The following is a 25,917-nucleotide window of genomic DNA, read 5'->3' as shown; positions in this document are numbered from 1 at the left end:
AGATTGATCAACTGCCTGCATTCCTGACACTCAGCAGCCCTATACCCTCAACACTTCTCGAAATATCTTTCAGCAAATTGCCACCCCTGGAGGGCTAATCACTCACTCTTCACATTCTGGCAATCAACAGATTCTCCTTTCAAAGTTCCCGTGTTTAATTTAGCGTTAATATTCTGTTACTGTAAGATTCATTCGCTTCTCTCTTTGTGCATTACTGCAGTCTCATAGATAATATGATAAAATAAAGAATGTGACAATCATTATCAACAGAATAGTCCATTTCAAGAGGAGGAGATTATGAAACTGTGTGGGTTGGACTCTTGCAGTGGTTTACTGGATACACTGGGCGATAAAGTCATATAAATCACAATGGTCACAAGTTCAGCTCTGAGGAAGAGTCATGTCGGACTTGAAACGTTGGCTCTATTGTCTCTCCACAGAGATAAAGGCAAAATACTGTGGATGCTGGAATCTGAAACAAAAACAGAAAATGCTGGAAAATCTCAGCAGGTCTGACAGCATCTGTGGAGAGATAATAGAGCCAACGTTTTGAGTCTGGGTGACCCTTGAGGGTCAAGACATCCAATGTCTTTTTAAGAGCCCTTCAGGGTCATGGTGGCACAGTGGTTAGGACTGCTGCCTCACAACACCGGGGACCTGGGTTCGATTCCCAGCTTGGGTCACTCTCTGTCCGGAGTTTGCACATTCTCCCCGTGTCTGCGTGGGTTTCCTCCAGGTGCTCCGGTTTCCTCCCACAGTCCAAAGACATGCTGGTTAGGTGCATTGGTTATGTTAAATTCTCCCTCAGTGTACCCGAACAGCTGCCGGAGTGTGGCGACTAGGGGATCTTCACAGTAACTTTATTACAGTGTGAATGTAAACCTACTTGTGACTAATAAACTTTAATAAATAAGGGTCACCCAGACTTGAGACATTGGCTCTATTCTCACTCCACAGATGCCATCAGACCTGCAGAGATTTTCCAGCACTTTCTGTTTTCATTTCAGTTCCTCTGTTTAATTGATCTCAGATTGGAAGGCCCTGGGGGGCACCAAAAATAGCCTGAGAGCCCTGGGGTTTAACAAGGGAAAAATTATCCAGTATTCCTGATCCTGACTGTTGATCCCAGTTCAAAGGCTTGTTCACGTGTGTGCATGTGTGGGTGTCCATGCGAGTGTACACATTGAAAAGGAATGGCTTTTGGTTTATGTTTCATCCGAGTGTGCACACTCATTGCCCACACACACTGAGAAGGTTCACTCGTGGGCCACACTTTGGCAAGGTAGCAAACAGCAGTCTTTGAAGCCGTGATGTGAGTTAGTGCCTTCAGGCAAACAGGGAGATAAAGCTCCATGTTCCGTATTAAATAAAAGATGACTGAAAGTAAGATGAGCTAACCGCAGTTAATTAATAGCATCATTACACAACCATTCATTGTTGCACAGCTACTATGTTTTATATCATGTTAATGTCTTGTTAATAGCCACTTTATCTCTTGGTAATTGCTTTTAATTGCTTCTTCATATTCCCCCCCACCCCACTTTAAATCAAAACATTACCCACAATGGGAAAGGAAGCAGACTGTGAAACATTAACTCTTTTCCTGACGCAGTTTACCGCACCAAAGCACTCACTATTGGAAAACGGTCTTTGTGTTGTTTGTTTGTCTCAGTGTATTCGCCTCCTCTCCTGAAAAGGCAATATGTTGGGACATGGTTCATTTACATGCTGCCCATCCTCTTGGACATGGGAATGTGAGCCTACAGAATGAATCTTGTCGAGCTTTTCATTCTTGAGAGGCATCGCAACCAAATTTGTCCTGTCTTCACTGGGCTGCGTAGGGAAGACACTATTCACAGGAATCCCTGGGCAATGGACTAAGAATGGGGAAACTCTGAGTCATTTGCCCAATGTAACTATTGGATTGAACCATCCAGTTCACTAGAATGTCCTTTAGGGAAGGAAATCATAGAATCCTTACAGTGCAGAAGGAAGCCATTAAGTACATCGAGCCTGCACCGATAACAATCCCACCCAGGCCCTATTCCCATAAGCCCACATATTTACCCTGCTAATCCCCCTAACACTAAGGGCAATTTAATACGGCCAGTCAACCTAACCCGCACATCTTCGGAGAGTGGGAGGAATCTGGAGCCTCTTTACAGGTTTTCAGACTCTGTCATCTGTACCCTACATGTGACTCCGGACCCCACAGCAATGTGGCTGACTCTTAACTGCCCTCTGAAATGGCCTGGAATGCCACTCACATGTCAAAAAAGCAACCACCAACTTCTCGGGGACAACTTGGAATGGGGACTAAATACTAGCTTTGGCTGTAATGTACCCAGGTGACTGTTGCACAGTGTTCAGAGAGGATCTGACTACAAAGCGTGTGACTGAGAGAAAATTGGATAATGAGTACAGTAGAATGCATAATATAAGTTTAAGTTTATTCATTAGTGTCACAAGTAGGCTTACATTAACACTGCAATGAAGTTACTGTGAGAAATCCCCATGTCGCCACACTCTGGCACCCTGTTCAGGTACACTGAGGGAGAATTTAGCACGGCCAATGCATCTAACCAGCATGTCTTTCGGACTGTGGGAGGAAACCGGAGCATCCGGAAGAAACCCATGCAGACACGGGGAAAACATGCAGACTCTGCAGAGACAGTGATCCAAGCAGGGAATCGAAGCTGGGTCCCTGGCAATGTGAGGCAGCAGTGCTAACCATTGTGCCACCGTGCCGCCCCTAAAGAGGCAAAGGAGGATGGGTAAGAAGAATGGCAAAGGAGGATGGGTAGCCCTGGTCGTAAAGAATGACAGAAGAACATTAGTGAAAAAGGATTTGGGCTCAAAAGATTCTAAATTGGTTAGCAACATCGACTGGTTGGGCCTTTTTTGTGACTTACGTAATTTTTTAATGCATCCACCGTATCTGAGAGCAGCTAACTCAGTCCAGACCTGGGACTGAACCTGCCACATAGGTCCCAGGTGTAGTCCATCCTGTATGACTCCATTCTAAAGTGGGATGTACATTTAGCAACGTGGCTACTGCAACAGCTTTTTCACACTGCAACAGTGTGTTTTCACTTTAATTTATGCCAATGATTATGTTTTCCTGCCGAATTCCTCCTGGTTAATTTGTATTTAGTTGCTGAAAACATGCTGCACGGGTGAATTTTATAAACTGACCCCAATAATAAACAAAGGGTTTGCAACACTGGGTAATATTAATACACAAAGTCTGAAAGCTAAAGCTGACTCGTGGCAGGTGCTGAATGGGTTAAAATGGTGAGCATTCCCAGACCCGTGTCCGATGCAGGCTGAAAGGAGACACATGTCCAGATCGCTGGTTCCTGACTTTAAGAGGCTCTGTCATTTTGAGTGTAGCAGACGCAGATGTTGTTCCACTAAAATGATCTTGTACATCCTCTTGAGGGAAGCTTTTGCTGCTCGCTGCGCACTAACTGGACAACATGGCTGAGGTATTTGGGGAGTAAACGAAGAATGTCTATAATTGAAAGCTTTTGTGTAATAGTGCACATCACAGCAAAATCGCTACATCAAACTCAGAAGGTCATGTATGCAACATTAAAACCATCCATCATATTTTGCCACGTGTCTTAAATAGACCACAGTCTGTCTGCTGACCCAGTGCTGACGTGTTCAAGGGCAGAATAAGATTACCGTCCACCGATCACTTTGCCAATCAGGAACCAGCTGTATAGAAACATTGGGCAGGATTTTGCAGCCTCATTCATCCCAAAACCGTAAAATCCTGCCCGAGGTCAACGGACCTTCCTGTGTTCCATCCCTCACCCGCTCCAATTCCCGTGGCGGGCAGGACGGTAAAATTCTGACCACTGAACCAATCAAATTAGTCACACAGCCTTTACAAACACTTCCCCTGTCCAGCTAAAAGTAACATTTATTTAACAACAAAACCTAAAAATTATACTAACCAATAACATCATTGAAGTTACTCATTGAATTAGTCACTCAATGTGACTAACATTAGTGAGAAAGGATCTGTGCTCAGAAGATCCTAAATTGGTGAAAACAGAAGGGGCTATTGCAGTGGCCATGCTGCTAAATGTACATCCCAGAATCACCTGCATAAAGTTTCCCGGGCACCACAATTTGCCACATGTGATAGCCATTTCTAGATGATAGCTAAGGAATAAGTGCTATCAAAAATTTAGTTTTGATTTATTATTGTTACATGTATTAGTAATCAGTGAAAAGTATTGTTTCTTGTGCACCGTACAATAAAGCACACTGTTCGTAGAGAAGGAAAGGAGAGGGTACGGAATGTAGTACTACAGTCATAACTAGGGTGCAGAGAAAGATCAACTTAATATAAGGTAGGTCCATTCAAAAGTCAGATGGCAACAGGAAGAAGCTGTTCTTGAGTCAGCTGGTATGTGTCCTCAGACTTTTGTATCTTTTTCCTGACGAAAGAAGGCGGAAGAGTTGAGGAGGAACTTCTTCTCCCAGAGGGTGGTGAATCTCTGGAATTCTCTGCCCACTGAGGTGGTGGAGGCTACCTCGCTGAATATGTTTAAAGCGCGGATGGATGGATTCCTGATCGGTAAGGGAATTAAGGGTTATGGGGATCAGGCGGGTAAGTGGTACTGATCCACGTCAGATCAGCCATGATCTTATTGAATGGCGGGGCAGGCTCGAGGGGCTAGATGGCCTACTCCTGCTCCTATTTCTTATGTTCTTATGTTCTTATGTTCTAAGAGAGAATGTCTGGGATGTGTGGGGTTCTTGATTATGCTGGCTGCTTTTCAGAGGCAGCGGGAAGTGTCCTCTTTTTAGGCGAAGTGTAGACAGGGTCAATGGATGGGGGGCTGGTTTGCGTGATGGACTGGGCTTCGTTCATGACCCTTTGTAGTTTCTTGCAGTCTTGATCAGAGCAGGAGCCATACCAAGCTGTGATACATCTAGAATTCCTAGGAAATTACTAATTCCTAGGAAATTTCAACCTGTCAAAAAAACATTTCCCACTTATTTCTGCCGATGTGTCAGTGCCTTTCGAAGGGACAAACAGAAAGGTCCCGGGAGTTGCAATGGGTTTTTCCTCCCCCAAACTTTTTTATTTCCTCTGATAAAGGTCTTGCTGTGTTAGGGCTTCATGAGCACTGACCATTCCCCAGGCATCTCACCTGGTGGGCTACACTTCACCTTCCTGCCCTTGCACAATTGCAGGCAGTTTCCAATGGGAGGCACTGGCTATGATGGGGGAAGTGGAGTGGCGGGGAGCCCGTCTACCTACTGGCCTCTGGAGAACTGAGGCCAACTGTAGCTTGCTAACTCTGCAAGGAGCAGGGATGAATTCTGGGAGCTTCTTTGTCCATAGTGCTCAGCTACTCGGTAGGTGGGGAGATGGCACTGGGCTCAGAAGAAGCTGTGTCAGGCCGACGTGTGTTTTAGGTCAGCTAAAACTGGATAATATTTCTTCCCCCAGTGAGCGACTTTGTCCAGTGAAGAGACAGGCACACACACACACACACACACACACACACACACTGTCACAAGTGAGCTGTTTGTTCTGATATTACAAGGCCTCTGATATTACCGTAAAGAGGCAGTTGTGAAAATTCCATTCGGTATCCACTACGTAAGCAATTGGAGGTAGTTTGCACTGAGATAGTTCTCGGTGATTCAAGCCTTGGATTTCTGGGCCAATGTTTTGATCCATATACATCTCTGAAGCAGATGTGGTGTTGTTGCTGATCCCATCATTATTCATACCTCAGGGCTGACACCTTATAGGCATCGCCAAGTTCTGCACACATGAGGACGGCCTCAACCGGGATCTTGGGTTCATGTCACACTATCTGTAACCCCCATGACTTGCCTGGGCTTGCAAAATCTCACTAACTGTCCTGGCTGGAGACAATTCACACCTCTTTAACCTGTGCTTAACTCTCTCTCCACTCACATTGTCTGTACTTGTAAAGACTTGATTACCTGTAAAGACTCGCATTCCAACCATTATCTTGTAAATTGAGTTTGTGTCTATATACGCCCTATTTGTGAACCCAACTCTCCACTCACCTGATGAAGGAGCAGTGCTCCGAAAGCTCGTGTTACCAAATAAACCTGTTGGACTTTAACCTGGTATTGTGAGACTTCTTACTGTGCTTACCCCAGTCCAACGCCAGCATCTCCACACTGTATAGAATAACATTGAATCCACCTTACAGAAGCAGGCCATTCGGTCCAACTGATCTATGCTGTTGTTTATGTTCTACACGAGCCTCCTTCGACCCCCTCTTCATCTTACCCTCTCAACATATCCTTTTACTCCTTTCTCCCTCGTGTACATACCTAGCTTCCCTTTAAATGCATCCATGCTAACCACTTAGTCCTTGTGGTACCAGATCCCACATTTTAATCATTCATTTTGGGTATTGAGGTTTATCCCAAATTCCCTTTCGGATTTATTAATGCCTGTCTTATATTTATGACCTGTGCTTTTGGTCCCCCCCACAAGAAGAAGTCGTCTACCGGTTCAAACCCCTGCATCATTTTGAAAACTTCTGTTAGGATACTGTTAGCATCCTGTGGGACTGCCTGCAAGAAAGCAATACTCCTTTAAAGGCTGGAATCCCCTTCACTGGAAGATGAAATGACTAATCAAGCCAGGAAGTTTGGGAGGAAACCGTTCTGTCCAAACGTCAAACCCAGATTCCGTTCCCAGATCAATGTGCAACACAAGAGTTTGAATAGCCGGAAGTTTGATTGTAACCCCCTGGTGAATTACTAATCACAAGGCCTCCCCTGCCTGTGGATTTACAAAAAGAAAATAAGTGTTAAGTCGTTGAGTTTGTATCTTGATTCATTGTGGAGTTAGTGTCCCAGTTGTTTCCAAGAACAATGTGTATCATCTCATTCAGGAGAACAGCCAAGTCTGGAACAATTCCCAGTCCCTGCCCAAGTTCAGGATTTTAGCTCAACGAATATTTTTAAAACCAAGAAAGCAAGATGAAAGGCAAAGAAATATCATATTGAATACAAAATAAATCAAAAACCTAATGTCCTTTAGGGAAGGAAATCTGCCGTCCTTACCTGGTCTTTACCTGGTTACCTAAATGTGACTGCAGAGTCACAGCAATGTAGTTGACTCTCAACTGTCCTCCAAGGGCAACTAGGGATGGGCAATAAATGCTGGCCCAGCCAGCGACGCCCATGTCCCATGAATGAATTAAAAAGAATAACATTGAGAAAGAGGCCAGTTGAGAATTGTCATGTTTGGGTTCTAAAGTCTGTAGATGTAGGGTGGAGGGATGGCTGAGCAATGTGAAGAGTTCCAGGGTTGTTGAGGTTGGTGAATACATGAGTTGTGGTAGGTGACTCTGCACTAAATTTTAAATTCAACATCGTGAAGAATTATTTAATGGAACGAGACAGCAAAATGGAAGTGCAATGAATTAAACTTTGGGTGCTTATATGATTTAAGGGAGTGCTGTGTGACAGAGATAGATCGTTTCTTGATTAATAAGGGGATCAGGGGTTATGGGGAAAAGGCAGGAGAATGGGGGTGAGAAAAATATCAGCCATGATTGAATGGCAGAGCAGACTCAATGGGCTGAGTGGCCTAATTCTGCTCCTATGTCTTATGGTCTTATGAGTGAGCTGATCAAATCCAAGATTATGGGAACATTGGATTCTCTGAGAGGGTCAGAACAGAATAAATGTTGATAGTATTTATCCTTTAGTTTTCTCCTTTTCCACAATGATCCCTCTCCTATGGATTTCCCAAGCCCAGGGGGCAGGTGGATGACCTATTCACAAGGCCTCTGCCTCCTGCTTTCAATGGAAAACTGGGGCGAGCACACGAGAAGAGGGAATAGGAAGAAATACTGAAAGGCTGAGATGACGTAGATGGAATGGGTGGAGATTAGTGTGAAGCATAAACACCAACACAGAATAGTTGGTTCTCCAATTTACTGAGTCATCTTCCTCTGCCTGTGGCATCATAGCCATCTGCCTTATTCCCCACTGTGCTTAAATAATTTATCTTCCCTTCTCTTTCTCTCTACAGTAACCTGCAGAACATGGATTCCAAGTCAGAATATGTGAAGGTAAGAGCAGCTTGTCTTTCCTAAAGGACCTCCATCTTCCACAGAATTAACATTTACATTACAGACAAATAGAGGCTGGCCATTGATTGTTTTGTAACTTTTAGTGACCAATCCCCCTGACCCTATTGAGCGAACATTCCCATCTGGGGAGCTTTCCCCTGTATCTGCTTCAACCCATTAATGACTCAAACAAGAAATCTAGACGTTAGCCCAGTGGTGGAACCTTCCCCTGTCCGGGACTGAGCCGTCAGAGCAGAAGGCCCTAGATTCTCTTACTCAGCAATGTCTGTTGAGATCATTTATCTCAGCTGTGCTGTGTTACTCGGGGCAGCTGCAGGAGCACTAGAATTGGCCTCAGTGCCATGGGCTGGGGAGGGATGAAGATCAGCCAAAGCCCGTGATCCAGACCATCATCCGATGACTTCAGTGGCCCTTCCTGGAAGGTACACAGCACTCCAGCACAAGTCAGTGCTTTCCGGAGAAAAGATTGGCAGAAAGACTTAAAACAAAACACTTGCAAAGCAGTTTTCTGTAAATGTGGAAGAGGGTTAGTTAGCGAGCTGGCTAGAGAGTGGTGCAGAATAACACCAACAGCGCAGGTTCAGTTCACTACATGAAGTGAGAGAGTTGGCAAGTGGTTATTATTTAGTGTTGTCAAGCACTGAAAGTCTATATGAGCTTTTATTGTGTGTTCTATAATCACCAGTCTGCTCTAGTTCTGCTGTTCCCAAGTAGTGCATTCTCCCCGTGTCTGCGTGAGTTTCCTCCGGGTGCTCCGGTTTTCCTCCCACAGTCCAAAGATGTGCGGGTTAGGTTGATTGGCCATGCTAAATTGATCCTAGTGTCAGGGGGATTAGCAGGGTAAATATTTGGGATTACAGGAATAGGGCCCGAGTGGGATTGTGGTCAGTGCAGACTCGTTGGGCCAAATGGCCTCCTTGTGCACTGTAGGGATTCTATGATTCTATGTCTGTCAGCAATGGCTCCTACAGTAAGATGAATGTAGGCAATGGTCATATTCACACGATGTAATTAGCTCCAATATCCAGGCTGCATCACTAGTTCTTTGTTTGTTAATTTAGTTACAGTTAATGGAAGGCGTAACATTCTATTTAGTGTGGGGTTTATTGTGTACGGACCTCTGTCTTATTATCCCACTCCGAAGGACAGCATGATGAACCATGAACAGGAGATTGACAAAGATAGACTAAATAAGCGAGAGACAAAGAAAGAGAAAAACAGATGGAGAAAGTGAGAGAGACAGGGAGGTGTGTGCTACCGACCCACCTACAAACACACACCCACACAGCATTCTGGCCAAGGGAAAGCAAGGAAGATAAAGAGGTGGATCTGTGATCATTGAGGATAATTACAGCAGGAGCCATTATTAATACCTCCCCAGCACAGACTACAATCTGTTCACACTGACGGCTCAATGCTCACTATTATTTAAAAGAGGAAGTCGATCCTGTTTATAGAAGAGTAAACATTAGTAAGCTGCAACAGAATCCTCTACCCCTTGACCCGAGCCAGGTTTAACCACTCTCTGGATTAATCTGGTGTGTAACATTGCCAGCTGTCTCATCACAAGAATGTCACCGTGGCACATCCTTTCGCCTGCTGACATCATGATGGGGACTGGTTACCAGTAAACAGATCTCAGCAAAAAACTCTCTTAATCAAACAGTCTGCCCAATGCAGACCTATGCAGAGTCTCAATCTTCATCAATTAGAGCTAGTCCTCAAACAACCAACTGAATTATAATGTCACCGAGAGTGTAAGATATTTAACAAACTGGATGAATGGGTGAGAAATATTAATTCTGTAGCTTCCCCTATCATAGAATTATCGAATGATACAGCACAGAAGGAGTCCATTTGGCCCATCAGGCTTGTGCCGGCTCTTTAGTAGAGCTATCCAATTAATTCCACTTCTCCGACCCCCACCCGGCCCATAGCCCTGTTGTTTTGCCGATCACCAGGTAGCTGTTTCTCTTTATTTACTTTATTAAAACCATTCATGATTTTGAACACCTCAGTTAAATCTCCCCCTAATCTCTCCTCCAACCAGGAGAGCAACCCCAGCCTATCTAGTCTCCCCCAATGTAACTGAAGTCCCTCATCCCAGGTACCATTCTGCACATTGGTTAGTGCTGCTGCCTCACTGTGCCAGGGTCCCGGGTTCGATTCCCGGCTTGGGTCACAGTCTGTGCGGAGTCTGCACACTCTCCCCGTGTCTGCATGGGTTTGTGCTCCGGTTTCCTACCACAGTCTGAAAGACGTGCTGGTTAGGTGCATTGGCCATGCTAAATTCTCCCTCAGTGTACCCGAAGAGGTGCCGGAGTGTGGTGACTAGGGGATTTTCACAGCAACTTCATTGCAGTGTTAATGTAAGCCTACTTGTGACACTAATAAATAAACTTTAAACTTTAAATCTCTTCTGCACCCTCTCCAAAGCTATAAAATCCTTCCTAAAGTACAGTGCCCAGAATTGAATTCACTACTGAGGCAAAACCATTATTTTTATAAAGATTTAACAACTCATGATGTGACATTGTTTCTTCAAGAAGCTTGTTAGCTCAAATATGAATTTCCAAGTAGAACTTGAGACATTAAATCAAGTTTTGAACAAATTCTATTTCCAATATGCTTTCGATATTTTTACCAGATATAAGACTGAGCTCACCTAAACCATGACTATTGCACCAATTTGTTCTTATTGAGCGATCCGGGGGAAGGAGCAAAGCCCCACTGTGCAGGATATCACCAAGGTTGCTAAGAGTAGGAGAGAGGATGAGATAGATCAAGAAGGAGTGATTAAGGTGACTCCAATGTTGGGCTTAAAGCCTGTAAGGTTCTAGGTGGACCAGTGCAGGGAAGTGAGGTGTTCCACTGTTTTCCATTAGGGGCAGTCCATCTTGCATTTAATAATGATGAGTTTGCAGGGTGCAGGGGGAAGAACATTCGGATGCTGCACTTGCTGCTGAGGAGGAACAAGAGAGGAAAGTTAGAGAAGTACTGATAACTCTGGATATAAGTAGATCAGAGAGAGAGACAGGAAGGAGGATTAATGGGACCCACTGATTTGGGAATTCAATGGCTAGAAGTGGCTGAAGAGGGTTCTGAATCATGGGAGCAAAAATACTAGACCGAAATCTTGGTTCTGCATCACGCCAAGCTCTGAACAAGAGAGAGCTTTGTGTTAAACATTGTGAAACCATTGGGATTTGCTTCGCTCTTTCTTATTTCCCTCCTTAACCCTAAGAATGAAGCCATCCTTTGCCATTCTTTCTGTTGTGAGATAAAGGGAAAAAGAAGAGAGGCTTTTGTACGGGTTTCCCAGCAAGGGAAACATGAAGGGTTTGAATGAACTCAGCACACAGTTGGTGATTGTTAGCACTCTGTCGCTTTCTGGCTGTCAACACTGAGGGAATGTAATGATCTGAAAGACATTTGCTTAAAAGGGCAGTATTGTGGTTAGTCCACAAGAAATCCTGGCCAAGCAAAGTTTACACTCAGTTCCCAAATGTAAACAAGTTTGACACAAAGCACAAAGGGTCTCTGCCCCGGGTTCACTGAACAGTTTATTTCTACCAAAGAATTTGAATTGGAATTTTCCTGATGAGGAGATCGGGCTATTTGAAATCTAGACTAAGCCAATCTAGAGGATATCCGATACAGCAGAAATCATTCCAATTTGTGTAAAGATCATGGCCATAAGCAGAACAATGGACCGATAATGGGTAAATAAAGGCAACAATTAAAACCAACCAGGGCACCAATTCCTCACCACCAGTCAGTGGTCTCACTCAGAAAGTAAGTGGGTGGAGGACAGGTTTGGTTTAGACACAGGGTTGATGACCCCCCAGGCAAGTGGTCTATGTACAACAACAGCACACATCTCCTTGTGTCTTTAACACAGTGAAACAACCCAAGGTTCTTCACATGAGCATTATCAGAAGAAAAGCTGACACTGAATGCCATAAGGGAATAAGAGGACACTGGGCTAAAAGCTTTGTCAAAGAAGTAGGTTTTGACAAGCGTTAGAAGAGGAGTGAGGGTTCAGGAGTGAAATCCAGAGCTTAGAGCCTGGGTGGCTGAAGACATGGACACCCATGGTGGAGTGAAATAAGCGGGGAATGAACAGGTGCTGCATGTAACAAAAAGGTTCACTTGGCTGAAATATTGGAGGGCAGTCAGTTCCTGTGTGAATCTATGCCAGAAAGAGTTGCCGTTTTCAGCAATGGGGGAAGGAACAAATAGGGAATCAAAACAAAAGAAAATGTTAACGATAAATGGGGTCTCACTTGTAATCTCAATGTTGGTCTGCTGTGTTAGATGGAGGCGGGGAGGCAATCAGTACTCGTGTAAATGTTTGCTCTGGGCTCCTGTTGTTTCAATGGCACTGGGTCTATTTTGTGTTTCCTTATCTCAGCCTAATAAACTTTATGAGCTGTATAGTGTGGGACTAATGAAGTGTGGAGCATTTGACAGGACCATTGTCCCCCCCACCTCTCCCACAGTCGCTTACAGGTTGTTGTTGAATTTTACACCTTACAAGTGAACTTCTGGCCTTGGACAATAAACACACGGGTAATGACCAGGACTGAGGCTGGGAGGTGGCAAGGGGGAGGGATGTCATTGGCGACTGTGGTTGATTCATAAGAGGATCCAAAAGGCTTAGAATGTGGGCATCTCCTGCTTTTACAATTTTCAGATAGGGTAAAAGGATTTTGACCATATCCAATTTGTGCGGCTTGGGAAAGATTTGCTCTGGGTATTATGTGGAACAAAATTGTAAAATGTACGCCTACACAAACATGATGTACAAAAGTGTTCCTGATGTTTGTGAAGCATGAGAATCAGAATTAAAAGACAAGGGGGCCTGTCTAGTAGAACACTAGGTGCAAAGCTGCAGGATTTAGTGGCTTCTGTGTCTGATGTATTCAACAGGATTACTGAGTATGTTTTGTGTAATCATTGGGCTGCTAAGAGTTGAGGTAGTGGGAGATGGGATGCTTCCCCTTACATTCTTCACCTTGGCTAGAGGGGACAGTTGTGAATTTGAAAGTCCTTTTCATTAATTGCGTAGAGCCATAAAGCAAAATAAAAGATCCGACATCTCAGGAAGTGAGCAGAAGGTACCTGCAGGAACCTTGGTAAAATTAAAAGTTTTAGTGAACTGATGTTATCTGGGCAATTTAACTTTTAAAAATTATTTCCAGCAGTGTATATTTAACAAAGTCAATTTAATTAATTTGATCTCAAACTAACACATCAGCATTCCATCATATATTGGCAGGGTGGCACAATGGTTAGTACTGCTGCCTCACAGCGCCAGGAACCTGGATTCGATTCCTGGCTTGGGTCACTGTCTGTGTGGAGTTTGCATGTTCTCCCTGTGTCTGCGTGGGTTTCCTCCGGGTGCTCCGGTTTCCTCCCATGGTCCAAAGATGCACAGGTTAGGTTGATTGGCCATGCTAGACTGTCTCAGTGTCAGGGGGACTAGCAAGATAAATATGTGGGGTGATGGGAATAGGGCCTGGGTGGGATTGTGGTTGGTGCAGGCTCGATGGGCCGAATGGCTTTCTGCACTGTAGGGGTTCTATGATATCAAGTGTTGTGCCATCGCAACCTATTACTGCAAAATGTCTGCGGTGAACTGTTCTGCAATATCATAAAATCCCTACAGGGCAGAAGAGGCCATTCGGCCCATCAAGTCTGCACTACTCTCCGACAGAGTGTCTTACCCAGGCCCTCTCCTCTGCCCTATCCCCATAACCCAATACATTCACCATGGCTAATCCATCTAACCTACACATCTTTGTGGACACTAAGGGGCAATTTAGCATGGCCAATCCACCTCACCTGCACATCTTTAGAGAGTGGGAGGAAACCAGAACACCCGGAGGAAACCCACGCAGACACAGGGAAAATGTGTAGACTCCGCACCCAAGGCAATCACCCAAGGCTGGAATCAAACCCGGGTCTCTGGCACTGTGAGGCAGCATTGCTAACTACTGTGCCACTCCTATATTTTTAATGCAACATCTTTAATGAAGATGGGTTAGGACCATGATTGAGGTGTTCAAGATTATGAGGGGCATGGACAGGGTGGATAGAGAACAGCTGTTCGCCTTAGTTGAAGGGTCAGTTATGAGGGGACACAAGTTAAAAGTGAGGGGTGGGAGGTTTAGGGGAGATTTGAAGAAAACCATTTTTACTCAGAGGGTGGTGACGGTCTGGAATGCGCTGCCTGGGAGGGTGGTGGAGGCGGGATGCCTCACATCCTTTAAAATTACCTGGATGAGTACTTGGCACATCATAACATTCAAGGCTATGGGCCAAGTGCTGGCAAGTGGGATTGGGTGGACAGGTCAGGGCCGTTCGTGCGTCGGTGCAAACTTGATGGGCTGAAGGGCCTCTTCTGCACTGTAGGATTCTGTGATTCTGACCAAATTAAAGAATATAGCTCCCTTAAAAAGGAACAATATCCCATCAAATTGTACTGCAAATGATCCCAACAATTCTAAAGGGAGAACACAGTATACTCATTCTACCTCGCAGTTGCCCTTTGTTGGTGGGCATTCTGGGGACCTGCAATATTTTGTATAATAGACCAACCCCAAACTTTACTCTGCAATCTCCAGTAACATCATTAATAAGGGGTGTTCATGGACATGAAGTGACAATGTTTCACAATCTGATAACCTCTTCTAGGCTGCATCTATTATCAATCTGCAGAAAGCACTGGAGTTGCTAAATGACACTTCTTATATTTTGAGTGTCTGATTGGGTTGTGGATACTATGTACAGAAAGAACGTGCATTTATATAGCATCTTTCATGACCTCTGGATGTCCCAAAGTGCTTTCCAGCCAATGAATGTGTCCCTGTTCTAATGCACATGTTCAGCAACCTGAGTTCTGATTGGGAGGAAGGTCCTTTCGCGCTTGGAGTGGGATATTTCTTTGGCATCTGGGATATAAGTGTCATTGAGAGCTTGGGCTGTAACACCAACAGCCATCTGACTTTCAATGCTTTAACTGTAAAATGAAACTGGGCAGTGAAAAATATTTACACCTTCAGATCCTCTCCCTCTGCTACTGGTGACGGATGGTGGAAATCCTGCTTCGGTCTGAACATTTTTTAATGATCTTGGACCTGTTTCGGGGGTGATATCATTGTTTCCTGTTGGGAGATTGGTTGCTCTCAGTCTATTTCCCTGCTGGGAGTGCTACAACTCGTGGTGCTCATGTCCGATTGAGGTGGGGACGAAGGGGAAATGAACACGATGAGTAGGAACACTGTGTGCAGAGGAGGGATGCACATGACATTTCAGAGGAAGCCTGCGTAGCGACATTCACTGTATCTCGGTGACCCAGCAGCTTCTCAAGCTTGTTACGTTAGCCTGATTGGATTGTCAGCTTTTTCCCATATCCCATCACCATCATAATGAAGGCGGACAGTTTGCAATCTCTTTCACTGATGTGTTCCTCCCCCTCCCTTTTATCCAGCCAGCTGCAAGCTCAGATTGCTATCAATTTGTTGCTCTATTAAAGGGGAGGGTAGTTCTTGGTCAGAGCAGCCATTTGGCTTTTAAATCAATTTCTCCCTTGGTGGCATTGAACCTACCCTACTGCCAGGGGATATCACGGCGTGTTATGCCTACCCATTAATACCCATATCTGTAACAGAAATGACCAGCTATGGTTCTGGCCAATGAGAAATCTCCTCTTTTGGAACAAAAACAGGCTGGCAGATGCAATGACATCATTAATACAGAGCAGTGCCTTCATCAACCAGAATGTTGATGAATTTTTTGGATATATCACAAGCACAGTGCCTCGTACTTGCAATGACACTGAAACAAAAGGAGGCAGAGACCAGGTGAGGCAGACTGAGGCAGAGGCAGGGTGAGGCAGAGACTGGGTGAGGCAGAGACTGGGTGAGGCAGAGACTGGGTGAGCCAGAGTGAGGGGGAGGCAGGGTGAGGGGGAGGCAGATGAGGGGGAGGCAGGGTGAGGGGGAGGCAGGGTGAGGTGGAGGCAAAGTGAGGGGGAGGCAGGGTGAGGTGGAGGCAGGGTGAGGGGGAAGCAGGGTGAGGCGGAGGCAGAGTGAGGGGGAGGCAGGGTGAGGGGGAGGCAGAGTAAGGGGGAGGCAGGGTGTGACGGAGGAAGAGTGAGGGGGAGGCAGGGTGAGGCGGAGGCAGAGTGAGGGGGAGGCAGGGTGTGACGGAGGAAGAGTGAGGGGGAGGCAGGGTGAGGGGGAGGCAGGGTGAGAGGGAGGCAGGGTGAGGGGGAGGCAGAGTGAGGCGGAGGCAGAGTGAGGGGGAGGCAGGGTGAGGGGGAGGCAGGGTGAGGGGGAGGCAGGGTGAGGGGGAGGCAAAGTGAGGGGGAGGCAGAGTGAGGGGGAGGTAGGGTGAGGGGGAGGCAAAGTGAGGGGGAGGCAAAGTGAGGGGGAGGCAGGGTGAGGGGGAGGCAGAGTAAGGGGGAGGCAGGGTGTGACGGAGGAAGAGTGAGGGGGAGGCAGGGTGAGGCAGAGGCAGAGTGAGGGGGAGGCAGGGTGTGACGGAGGAAGAGTGAGGGGGAGGCAGGGTGAGGGGGAGGCAGGGTGAGAGGGAGGCAGGGTGAGGGGGAGGCAGAGTGAGGCGGAGGCAGAGTGAGGCGGAGGCAGAGTGAGGGGGAGGCAGGGTGAGGGGGAGGCAGGGTGAGGGGGAGGCAGGGTGAGGGGGAGGCAGAGTGAGGGGGAGGCAGAGTGAGGGGGAGGTAGGGTGAGGGGGAGGCAAAGTGAGGGGGAGGCAGGGTGAGGGGGAGGCAGAGTGAGGGGGAGGCAGGGACAGAGTGAGGGGGAGGCAGGGTGAGGCGGAGGCAGGGTGAGGGGGAAGCAGAATGAGGGGGAGGCAAAGTGAGGCGGAGGCAGGGTGAGGCGGAGGCAGAGTGAGGCGGAGGCAGAGTGAGGGGGAGGCAGAGTGAGGGGGAGGCAGGGACAGAGTGAGGGGGAGGCAGAGTGAGGGGGGGACAGGGTGAGGGGGAGGCAGGGACAGAGTGAGGGGGAGGCAGAGTGAGGGGGAGGCAGGGACAGAGTGAGGGGGAGGCAGGGACAGAGTGAGGGGGAGGCAGAGTGAGGCGGAGGCAGAGTGAGGCGGAGGCAGAGTGAGGGGGAGGCAGGGTGAGGGGGAGGCAGAGTGAGGGGGAGGCAAAGTGAGGGGGAGGCAGCACTGGGTGAGGCAGAGGCTGGTTGAGGGTCGGCAGACACATGGCAACATCTCCACCTGCAGGTTCCCTTCCAAATCACACACCGTCCTGACTTGGAAATGTCCCTTCATTGTCATTGGGTCAAAATCCTGAAAGCCCCTTCCCTACAGCTCTAACTACAGCACATGGACTGCAGCAGGTAAAGGAAGCAGCTCGCTTCTCCAGGAAGATTAGGGATTGGTGTCAAATGCTAGCCTGGTGAATGATGCTTAGATCCCATGAAATCATTTTTTAAAACGCAATTAGCAAACAAAACCTCCTGTTCTGTTTCCTCAGTCATGCTACCTCAAGTTTAACTAGACAAAATGGTTATGATTGAGACATTCCAAGCTTAGGAGAGTTGCCACTTTCCCACGATGGTGATCTTAATATATTAGAGCTGAAACAACTTGGAGTAAGAGAGGCAGAAAGGACCAAAAGCAGAAAGAACCCTCTCCCTTTCTTTCAATTTTAATTACATGCTGTTTCCTGCTCTCGCCACTAGTGGTCCCTCTAGGCCAATCCAAAGCTGCACCTGAATTTATGCCAATTGGGTTCAAGCTACATGTTTCTACCTGGATCTGTGTAAAACCTATTGATCATCATTCATGCCTAAACCATTGCAATCAAGGAAATTTTAGTCTATTGTCTCCCCATTTGGCTCCTCCCAGTAACGTACTTGGGACCCGGGCTCAATTCCTGGCTTGGGTCACTGTCTGTGTGGAGTTTGCACGTTCTCCCCGTGTCTGCGTGGGTTTCCTCCAGGTGCTGTGGTGCCCTCCCACAAGGTTGTGCAGGTTAGGTGGATTGGCTATGCTAAATTGCCCCTTAGTGTCCCAAGATGTGTAGGTTAGGGGAATTAGCCGGGTAAATATGTGGGGGGATGGGGCCGGGGTTGGATGATCTGTTGGAGATTTGATTTGATTCGATTTATTATTGTCACATGTATTAGTATACAGTGAAAAGTATTGTTTCCTGCACGTTATACAGACAAGCCATAGAGAAGGAAAGGAGAGAGTGCAGAATGTAGTGTTACAGCCATAGTTAGGATGTAGAGAAAAATCAAGGTAGGTCCATTCAAATGTCTGGTGGCAGCAGGGAAGAAGCTGTTCTTGAGTCGGTTGGTACATGACCTCAGACTCTGGTATCTTTTTCCTGACGGAAGAAGGTGGAAGAGAATGTGCCCAGGGTCTGGTACTCCGGTTTCCTCCCACAGTCCAAAGACGTGTGGGTTAGGTGGATTGGCCATGCTAAATTGCCCCTTAGTGTCAGGAGAGTTATCGTGGTAAAATACGTGTTCGGGGGAATGGGCCTGGGTGGGACTGTTGTCGGTGCAGGCTCGATGGCTCGAATTGCCTCTTTCTGCATTGTAGGGATTTGATGATTCTATGAAAATGACGGGGAAAAGTGGCACAGTGGTCAAAAAGAGCACTCCCGCTCCAGCCCCCCAAAAATAATTGCAAAATAATAAGAGTGAGGACCATTATCAGCTCTGAGTGGTAAAGATGTACAATTAAGTATGGTTCCCAGGTGGCAGCTGGCATAATGAGCACTGAAATTTGTCACTGAAAGAGTCACATATAAATGTAACTCCCAGGCTCTGCGTGGGTGACAGGATACCCCTTTGAATTCAAAAACACCTGAATTTTGCCGATTAAGGAGCAAGTTCCTCCAGGCACAGGCTGCATTATCAATAAACCCTGCAAACGGAATCACAATTCCACGCCAGAGCACATAGTAATGAAAAAAAAATCCCTTACGAAGCAATAGTGTCAACATCTCTCAGGTCGGCTGGGTCGATAGTGAGAAACGAGTTACTCCGGCTGGTTAATTAATATTACAAACACAATCAGAATGCAGCAGGAACGCAGATTATCTCAGTAAATGAGTCTCGCATAACACAGATGTGCTGACTCCATCTCCACATCCCTGTCCAAGTGGCAATACTTGCTGGTGCAGTGGGTTAGACGCGGGCCAGTTACCTCTGGGACCTCAGCATGAATCCAGCTCAATGGAAAGGATACGAGACTTTCCTAATTGCTGGCTGCAGTGTGCTTGGGTTGATCCCAACCCAATGTTTGGCCATGGCCACACAGAGGAAAGCTGGCAGTAAGTGGCAGTCTGGCCCAACCCCCCGGGGACGTCTGTTGTAGGAAATTGAGCGTGCCGCATTAATGCTTTATGAGGTGCTGGCCTGATGTTGGGAACACTGTTGGAGCAGCATAGTGGGAACCTGAATCTGACCTGAGTTAGAACTGACTTGGGCAGTGCTTGATGCAGTTCTGCATAAAATAAATACAATATGTACCAATTAGTTGTTAACCATGTGTTTAATGCCATTCTGGGCACTTCAGATGCCCATTTTTCAGCTTCCACTGCTGGTTTATCTGAAGTGTTTTTAATGAGCAAACTGACTGTCACCCTTTTCACCATCACCGTGCTTGATAGCACTTCACAGTTGCAATTCCTTAATAAATCACAGAATCCTTACAGTGCAGAAGGAAGCCATTCGGCCCATTGAGTCGGCACCAACTCTCCGACAGAGAGCCCAGATTCCCTGCCCTATCCTTGTAACCCTTCACATTTACCCCACTAATCCCCCTAACCTACACACCTTTGGACACTAAGGGGCAATTTAGCATGGCCAATCCACCTAACCCGCACACCTTTGGACTGTGAGAGGAAACCGGAGCACCTGGAGGAAACCCACGTCGACACGGGGAGAATGTGTAGACTCCACACAGTCACCCAAGGCTGGAATCGAACACGGATCTCTGGTGCTGTGAGGCAGCATTGCTAACCACTGTGCCAATGTGCCACCATGCCGTCCATAAAATAAATTCATCGTTTGAAGCATACTTTCCTCCTGCTATTTTCCACTTCAAAATACAAGTAGACATCAATAAACTTGCAAATGGGTGTTTAATTGGCAAATGAATGCCAAGATAGATATGTGTGAGGTTATTTGATCGAAATCATAAATGGACCGCTCGCTCCTTGGATAATAAATCTAAATGGGGTAGACATTCACAGATCAGTAAAAGAAGTGATGGGTAAGAAGACAATTTAAAACCAAGAACTGGGGTTCATTTCCTCAGGGATGGAATTGAAAAGGAGTGACGTTAAACTCGTATGGAACCTTGGTTACGCTGCACTTGGGGTTTTATGAACAATTCTGATCTCCGTATTGTAATAATGGATATGGAGGGACTGGAGGGGTGCAAAAAAGATCAATGCGTGAATTGAGAGGTTACGACTATCAGGAGATTGAATGGGTTTGGATGGGTGCATAAATAGGGAGGGAATAGAGGATATGGACCGAGTAAGGGCAGGAGGTTCTTTTTAGCATAGATAGGGCATCATGATTAGCACGGGCTTGGAGGGCCGAAGAGCCTGTTCCTGTGCTGTACTTTTCTTTGTTCTTTGTGGGCTTGGGTTCTTCCTCTTAGGGAACGGGGATGACCTGTTAGGCGTGTTTCAGATAATGAAAGTGTTTAATAGAGTAGATTAGAGAAGATGTGAGGGAGTCCAAATATACAGATTATGAATTTGCTCATGTTCATTGAATCCCTACAGTGCAGAAGGAGGCCATTCGGCCCATCGAGTCATTAAAAAAAAGAATTAGCAAAACATCCTACAATCAGAGATGCCACATTATGATTGTTCCCCCAAATAATCTGTTATAAAGATATAGGGAGGAAGCAGAATCCTCTAAAAAAAAACAATTCTGAGAGGAGGGGGAGTAACAATCAAAAATAATTAGTAAAGGGAGGGAGGAGTCTCCCTGCAGTGGTGTAATATCTCCATCAGTCCAGGAATAATAGACCTCATTGTAACCTTATTATTTCTATTGTACCTGAGGCCTAAGGCTGTAGCAGTTTAGCTCCAGTACTCCTAAATTGAACATGGCGTCTTGAATAGGGCTCCAATTGGCATTCAATGTGACTTTAATTGCAGAGATTAGGGACTCGACACAACAATGATTTAGGACTCTAGGGAGAGCGAACACATGGGGGCGGGGGCACATGACTCGCTCCTTTATCCTACTCTGCACATAGCTTGTACTTGAATTCAATTATTTAAATCCCTTTCAACTCTGAACAGTCTGCTCATCTATTTTCTAATGCACTGCTATCAAACGAGGACCTCTCTCACCCAATTGAACACAAGGATTTTTTTTTGCCTCAGCTACATCAGGCTTTTTGTGGTTCTGCGGACAGAGAACTTGCTGAACAAACTGAACAGAAGAAAAAAAGAGAATTTTTTTTTTGCTAACCATGACACATTTGCTGGTGCATCAGTCAGATATGGCAGTGTCGCTGGGAACCATTAACCCTTTCAGCTGCTTCAATTTGCATTTACATCAGCCTTGTGTAAACCTTGACTTGGTGGGTAGCACTTGCACTGCGGGTTCAGTCCAGAGACTGATTTCATTTGTTATTGTCACATGTATTGGGATACAGTGAAAAGTATTGTTTCTTGCACGCTATACAAACAGAACATACCGTTCATAGAGTACATAGGGGAGAAGGAAAGGAGAGGGTGCAGAATAGAATCATAGAATCTATATGGTGAAGGATGAGGCCATTCGGCCCATCAAGCCTGCACCAACAACAATCCTACCCAGGCACTATCCCCGTAACCCCACATATTTACCCTGATTGTCCCCCTGACACTAAGGCAATTTAGCATGGCCAATCAACTTAACTCGCACATCTTTGGACTGTGGGAGGAAACCGGAGCACCCGGAGGAAACCCACGCAGACACGGGGAGAAAGTACAAACTCCACATGGGCAGTGACCCGAAACCAGAGTTGAACCTGGGTCCCTGGTGCTGTGAAGCAGCAGTGCTAACCACTGTGCTACTGTACCACCGTGTTGCCCAAATATAGTGTTACAGTCATAGCTTAGGTGTAGAGAAAGATCAGCTCAATATATGGTAGGCCCATTCTAAGTCTGATGGCAGCAGGGAAGAAGCTGTTCTTGAGACTTGAGCACAAAATCCAGGCTAATGCTCTCGGTGCAGTGCTGAGGGGGTGTTGCACTGTCAGAGGGCGGCTTTTGGATCAGACATTATCTGCTCTCTCTGATGGACATGAGGAATCCCATGACTCTATTCAAAGAATAAACAGAGAGTCAAAGAAAACAATATTTATCCCTCAAGCAACCTCACTAAAAAAGATTTAGGATATTTGGTCATTATCTCAATAATGTTTGTGGGAGCTTGCAGTGTACAAATTGGTTGCCATATTACCTATACAATATTACTACAGTGACTAAATTTTAAAAGTTCTTTGCTGTCTGGGCTGCAGTGTTCTTTGCTGCAGTGCTGGGCTGAGAGGTGGCAAATGGAGTTCAATGCGGAAAAGTGTGAGGTGATTCACTTTGGAAGGAGTAACAGGATTACAGAGTACTGGGCTAATGGTAAGATACTTGGTAGTGTGGATGAACAGAGAGATCTCGGTGTCCATGTGCATAGATCCCTGAAAGTTGGCACCCAGGTTGATAGGGTTGTTAAGAAGGCATACGGAGTGTTAGCTTTTATTGGTAGAGGGATTGAGTTTCGGAGCCAGGAGGTCATGTTGCAGCTGTACAAAACTCTGGTGCGGCCGCACTTGGAGTACTGCGTACAGTTCTGGTCACCGCATTATAGGAAGGATGTGGATGCATTGGAAAAGGTGCAGAGGAGATTTACTAGGATGTTGCCTGGTATGATGGGAAGGTCTTATGAGGAAAGGCTGAGGGACTTGAGGTTGTTTTCGTTAGAGAGAAGAAGGTTAAGAGGTGACTTAATAGAGGCATACAGGATGATCAGAGGATTAGATAGGGTGGATAGTGAGAGCCTTTTTCCTCGGATGGTGATAGCTAGCACAAGGGGACATAGCTTTAAATTGAGGGGTGAGAGATATAGGACAGATGTCAGAGGTGGGGTCTTCACTCAGAGAGTGGTAAGGGCGTGGAATGCCCTGCCTGCAGCGGTAGTGGACTCGCCAACATTAAGGGCATTTAAATGGTCATTGGATAAACATATGGATGATATTGGAATAGTGTAGGTTAGATGGGCTTTAGATTGGTTTCACTGGTCGGCGCAACATCGAGGGCCGAAGGGCCTGTACTGCACTGTAATGTTCTATGTTCTATGTCTGGAAAATGCTTTAGGATGTCCTTGTTATACTCTGGAAAGTCAGGTAGTGAGGGATAGAACTGAAGCCAATCTTTACATACTTTCATAAGCATTTATTTACAGAGTTACACATTACAAGCATGCAGCTCCTCACCCAGCTAATTAGTTTCCATCTGTTCCTTTTTTATAGGAGTGAATCCCTAGCACCTGCATACAATTTAATATAAATAACATTCAATTAACAGTCCTGAGGTTGGAAAAGGCACCATATATACTTACGTCGAAACAATATTTTTCTTCCGTCGTCTTGAAGCCACTGATTTGTTCTGCGGTTCACTTTCGTGACATTGGCAGCTCATTGGTACCTCACCACCCAACTATCCTTCATGGATAAATCTAAACTGTGGGAGTTTCACAACTAGTTCCCACCCAGTAAAAAAAAACACAGACTTGCATTTATATAGCACCTTCTGCGACCTCAGGACCTTCTGCAGCACTTTACATCCAATGAAGAATTTTAAAAGTGTGGTCAATGTAGGAAACACAGCAGCCACTTTACATGCAGTAAGCTCCCACAGCAATGTGATAATGGCCAGATGATGTGTTGTTAGTAATGTTGGTTGAGGGATAAATTTTGGTCAGAAATCTGGGCAGAATCTCCCTCCTCTTCATTGAAATAATAACTGGGAACAGTTTCCACCCATCAGACAGCACCCTAATAGTTCATCCAAAAGACAATACTTACGACAATGTGCCATCCTGTTGTAATCTAGGCTGATACTTCAGCACAATTCTGTGTTCAATTCACATGTCAATGACAGGGATCACTGGATAGTGATCAAGAAACCCTTGCTGATTATCCCATCTCTAAGCCAGAGAAACTCAGGCTTGCTGTAGCATTGCTACTGTAGTTCTGGCCAGGATCGTTATTGATGGGCAGCACGGTGGCACAGTGGTTAGCACCGCTGCCTCACAGCGCCAGGGACCTGGGTTCGATTCCTGGCTTGGGTCACTGTCTGTGCGGAGTCTGCACGTTCTCCCCGTGTCTGTGGGGGTTTCCTCCGGGTGCTCCGGTTTCCTCCTTCAAAAACATGCTGGTCAGGTGCATTTGCCATGCTAAATTCTCCCTCAGTGTACCCGAACAGGCGCCGGAGTGTGGCGACTAGGGGATTTTCACAGTAACTTCATTGCAGTGTTAATGTAAGCCTACTTGTGACAATAATAAATAAACTTAAACTAAATTCCTTTTTACTGTTATACCAAATACCTCTGTCCCAGCAGACCGCAGCAGGCAATGCTAAGCTTCATGTTTTTAATCTTTTGTTTAGCGCAGTGAATTGTGGTTCTGGGGAATACTGTCCTAAGGGAGACACCGAGCCAAGATTAGCTGCTCCAACACAGAACGTAGGGGGAAAAATATCAGTGATACACCAAGGGCCCTTGCGCACTTCTAGTGAAAAGTGACTGAGATTTCATTGCTTATTCTCAGGCTGACACAAAATATTGTTTAGAAAAATTATATATACATCAAAATCATTTGTCCACACTTACTATAATTATATTATTTATCTAACTATTTAAATCCCCCCCATGCGCATTCTCTCCCTCCATCACTGCTGATGGTTGAGAGGCTGAGACAGATTTATTCCCCCTCCCTATCTGTTCTCAGTGATCAAATCGCCCTGTGAATGTTAGAGAACGATTATGATCTAGTTTAAAAGAATGGGATAATGGAACAATCATTGAATTGCATTCTGCAACACAGTCCTGCAGAGCAACGAATTAAACCACATAAAGGCCAGATAGGACTCCTTATGGACGCTGATGTATAGATCCATCCCGCTAAGGAGCTGGTCAGTATTAAACTGTGGTATGGTTAATATCTTTCAAATCAATTCAACATGGTCAACAATTAACTCCCCCCCACCCCCCACCCCCTCAGTCTAACAGGCTGTCTTTATAATGCTGCCAAGTAATGGATTGTATACACAAACAGAAAATGCTGGTAAAACTCAGCAGGTCTGACAGCATCTGTGGAGAGGGAATACAGCCAACGTTTTGAGTCTTGATGACGCTTCGTCAGCTCTGACAAAGGGTCATCCAGACTCGAAACTTTAACTTTATTCTCTCTCCATGGATGCTGTCAGACCTGCTGAGTTTTACCAGCATTTTCTGTTTTTGTTTCAGATTCCAGCATCCGCAGTATTTTGCCTTTATCTTAATGGATCTTATAGCTGACAGTGGTTAGCACTGCTGCCCCATAGCGCCAGGGACCCGGGTTCGATTCCCGGCTTGGATTACTGTCTGTCTGAAGTCTGCACGTTCTCCCCGTGTCTGCGTGGGTTTCCTCCAGGTGCACAGGTTTCCTCCCACAGTCCAATAGACGTGCTGGTTAGGTTCACTGGCCATGCTAAATTCTCCCTCAGTGTACCCAAACAGGTGCCGGAGTGTGGCGACTA

At 46.0% G+C, this 25,917-nt stretch overlaps 1 protein-coding gene across 3 annotated transcripts in view; it reads left to right on the top strand.

Moving 5' to 3' along the window:
* Positions 1 to 25,917, top strand: part of LOC144502433 (SH2 domain-containing protein 3C-like) — a 172,335-nt gene that overhangs the window by 92,595 nt on the left and 53,823 nt on the right. For all 3 annotated transcript variants that reach the window (XM_078226334.1, XM_078226335.1, XM_078226336.1), the window contains one exon: positions 8,060 to 8,099. In XM_078226334.1, coding sequence (XP_078082460.1) covers positions 8,060 to 8,099 — 40 coding nt within the window. The remainder of the gene's footprint in view (positions 1 to 8,059; positions 8,100 to 25,917) is intronic.

Source organism: Mustelus asterias, chromosome 13, assembly GCF_964213995.1.
Source record: "Mustelus asterias chromosome 13, sMusAst1.hap1.1, whole genome shotgun sequence".
In the NCBI taxonomy this organism is placed as follows: Eukaryota; Metazoa; Chordata; class Chondrichthyes; order Carcharhiniformes; family Triakidae; genus Mustelus; species Mustelus asterias.
This window is presented reverse-complemented; position numbering and strand designations above follow the sequence as displayed.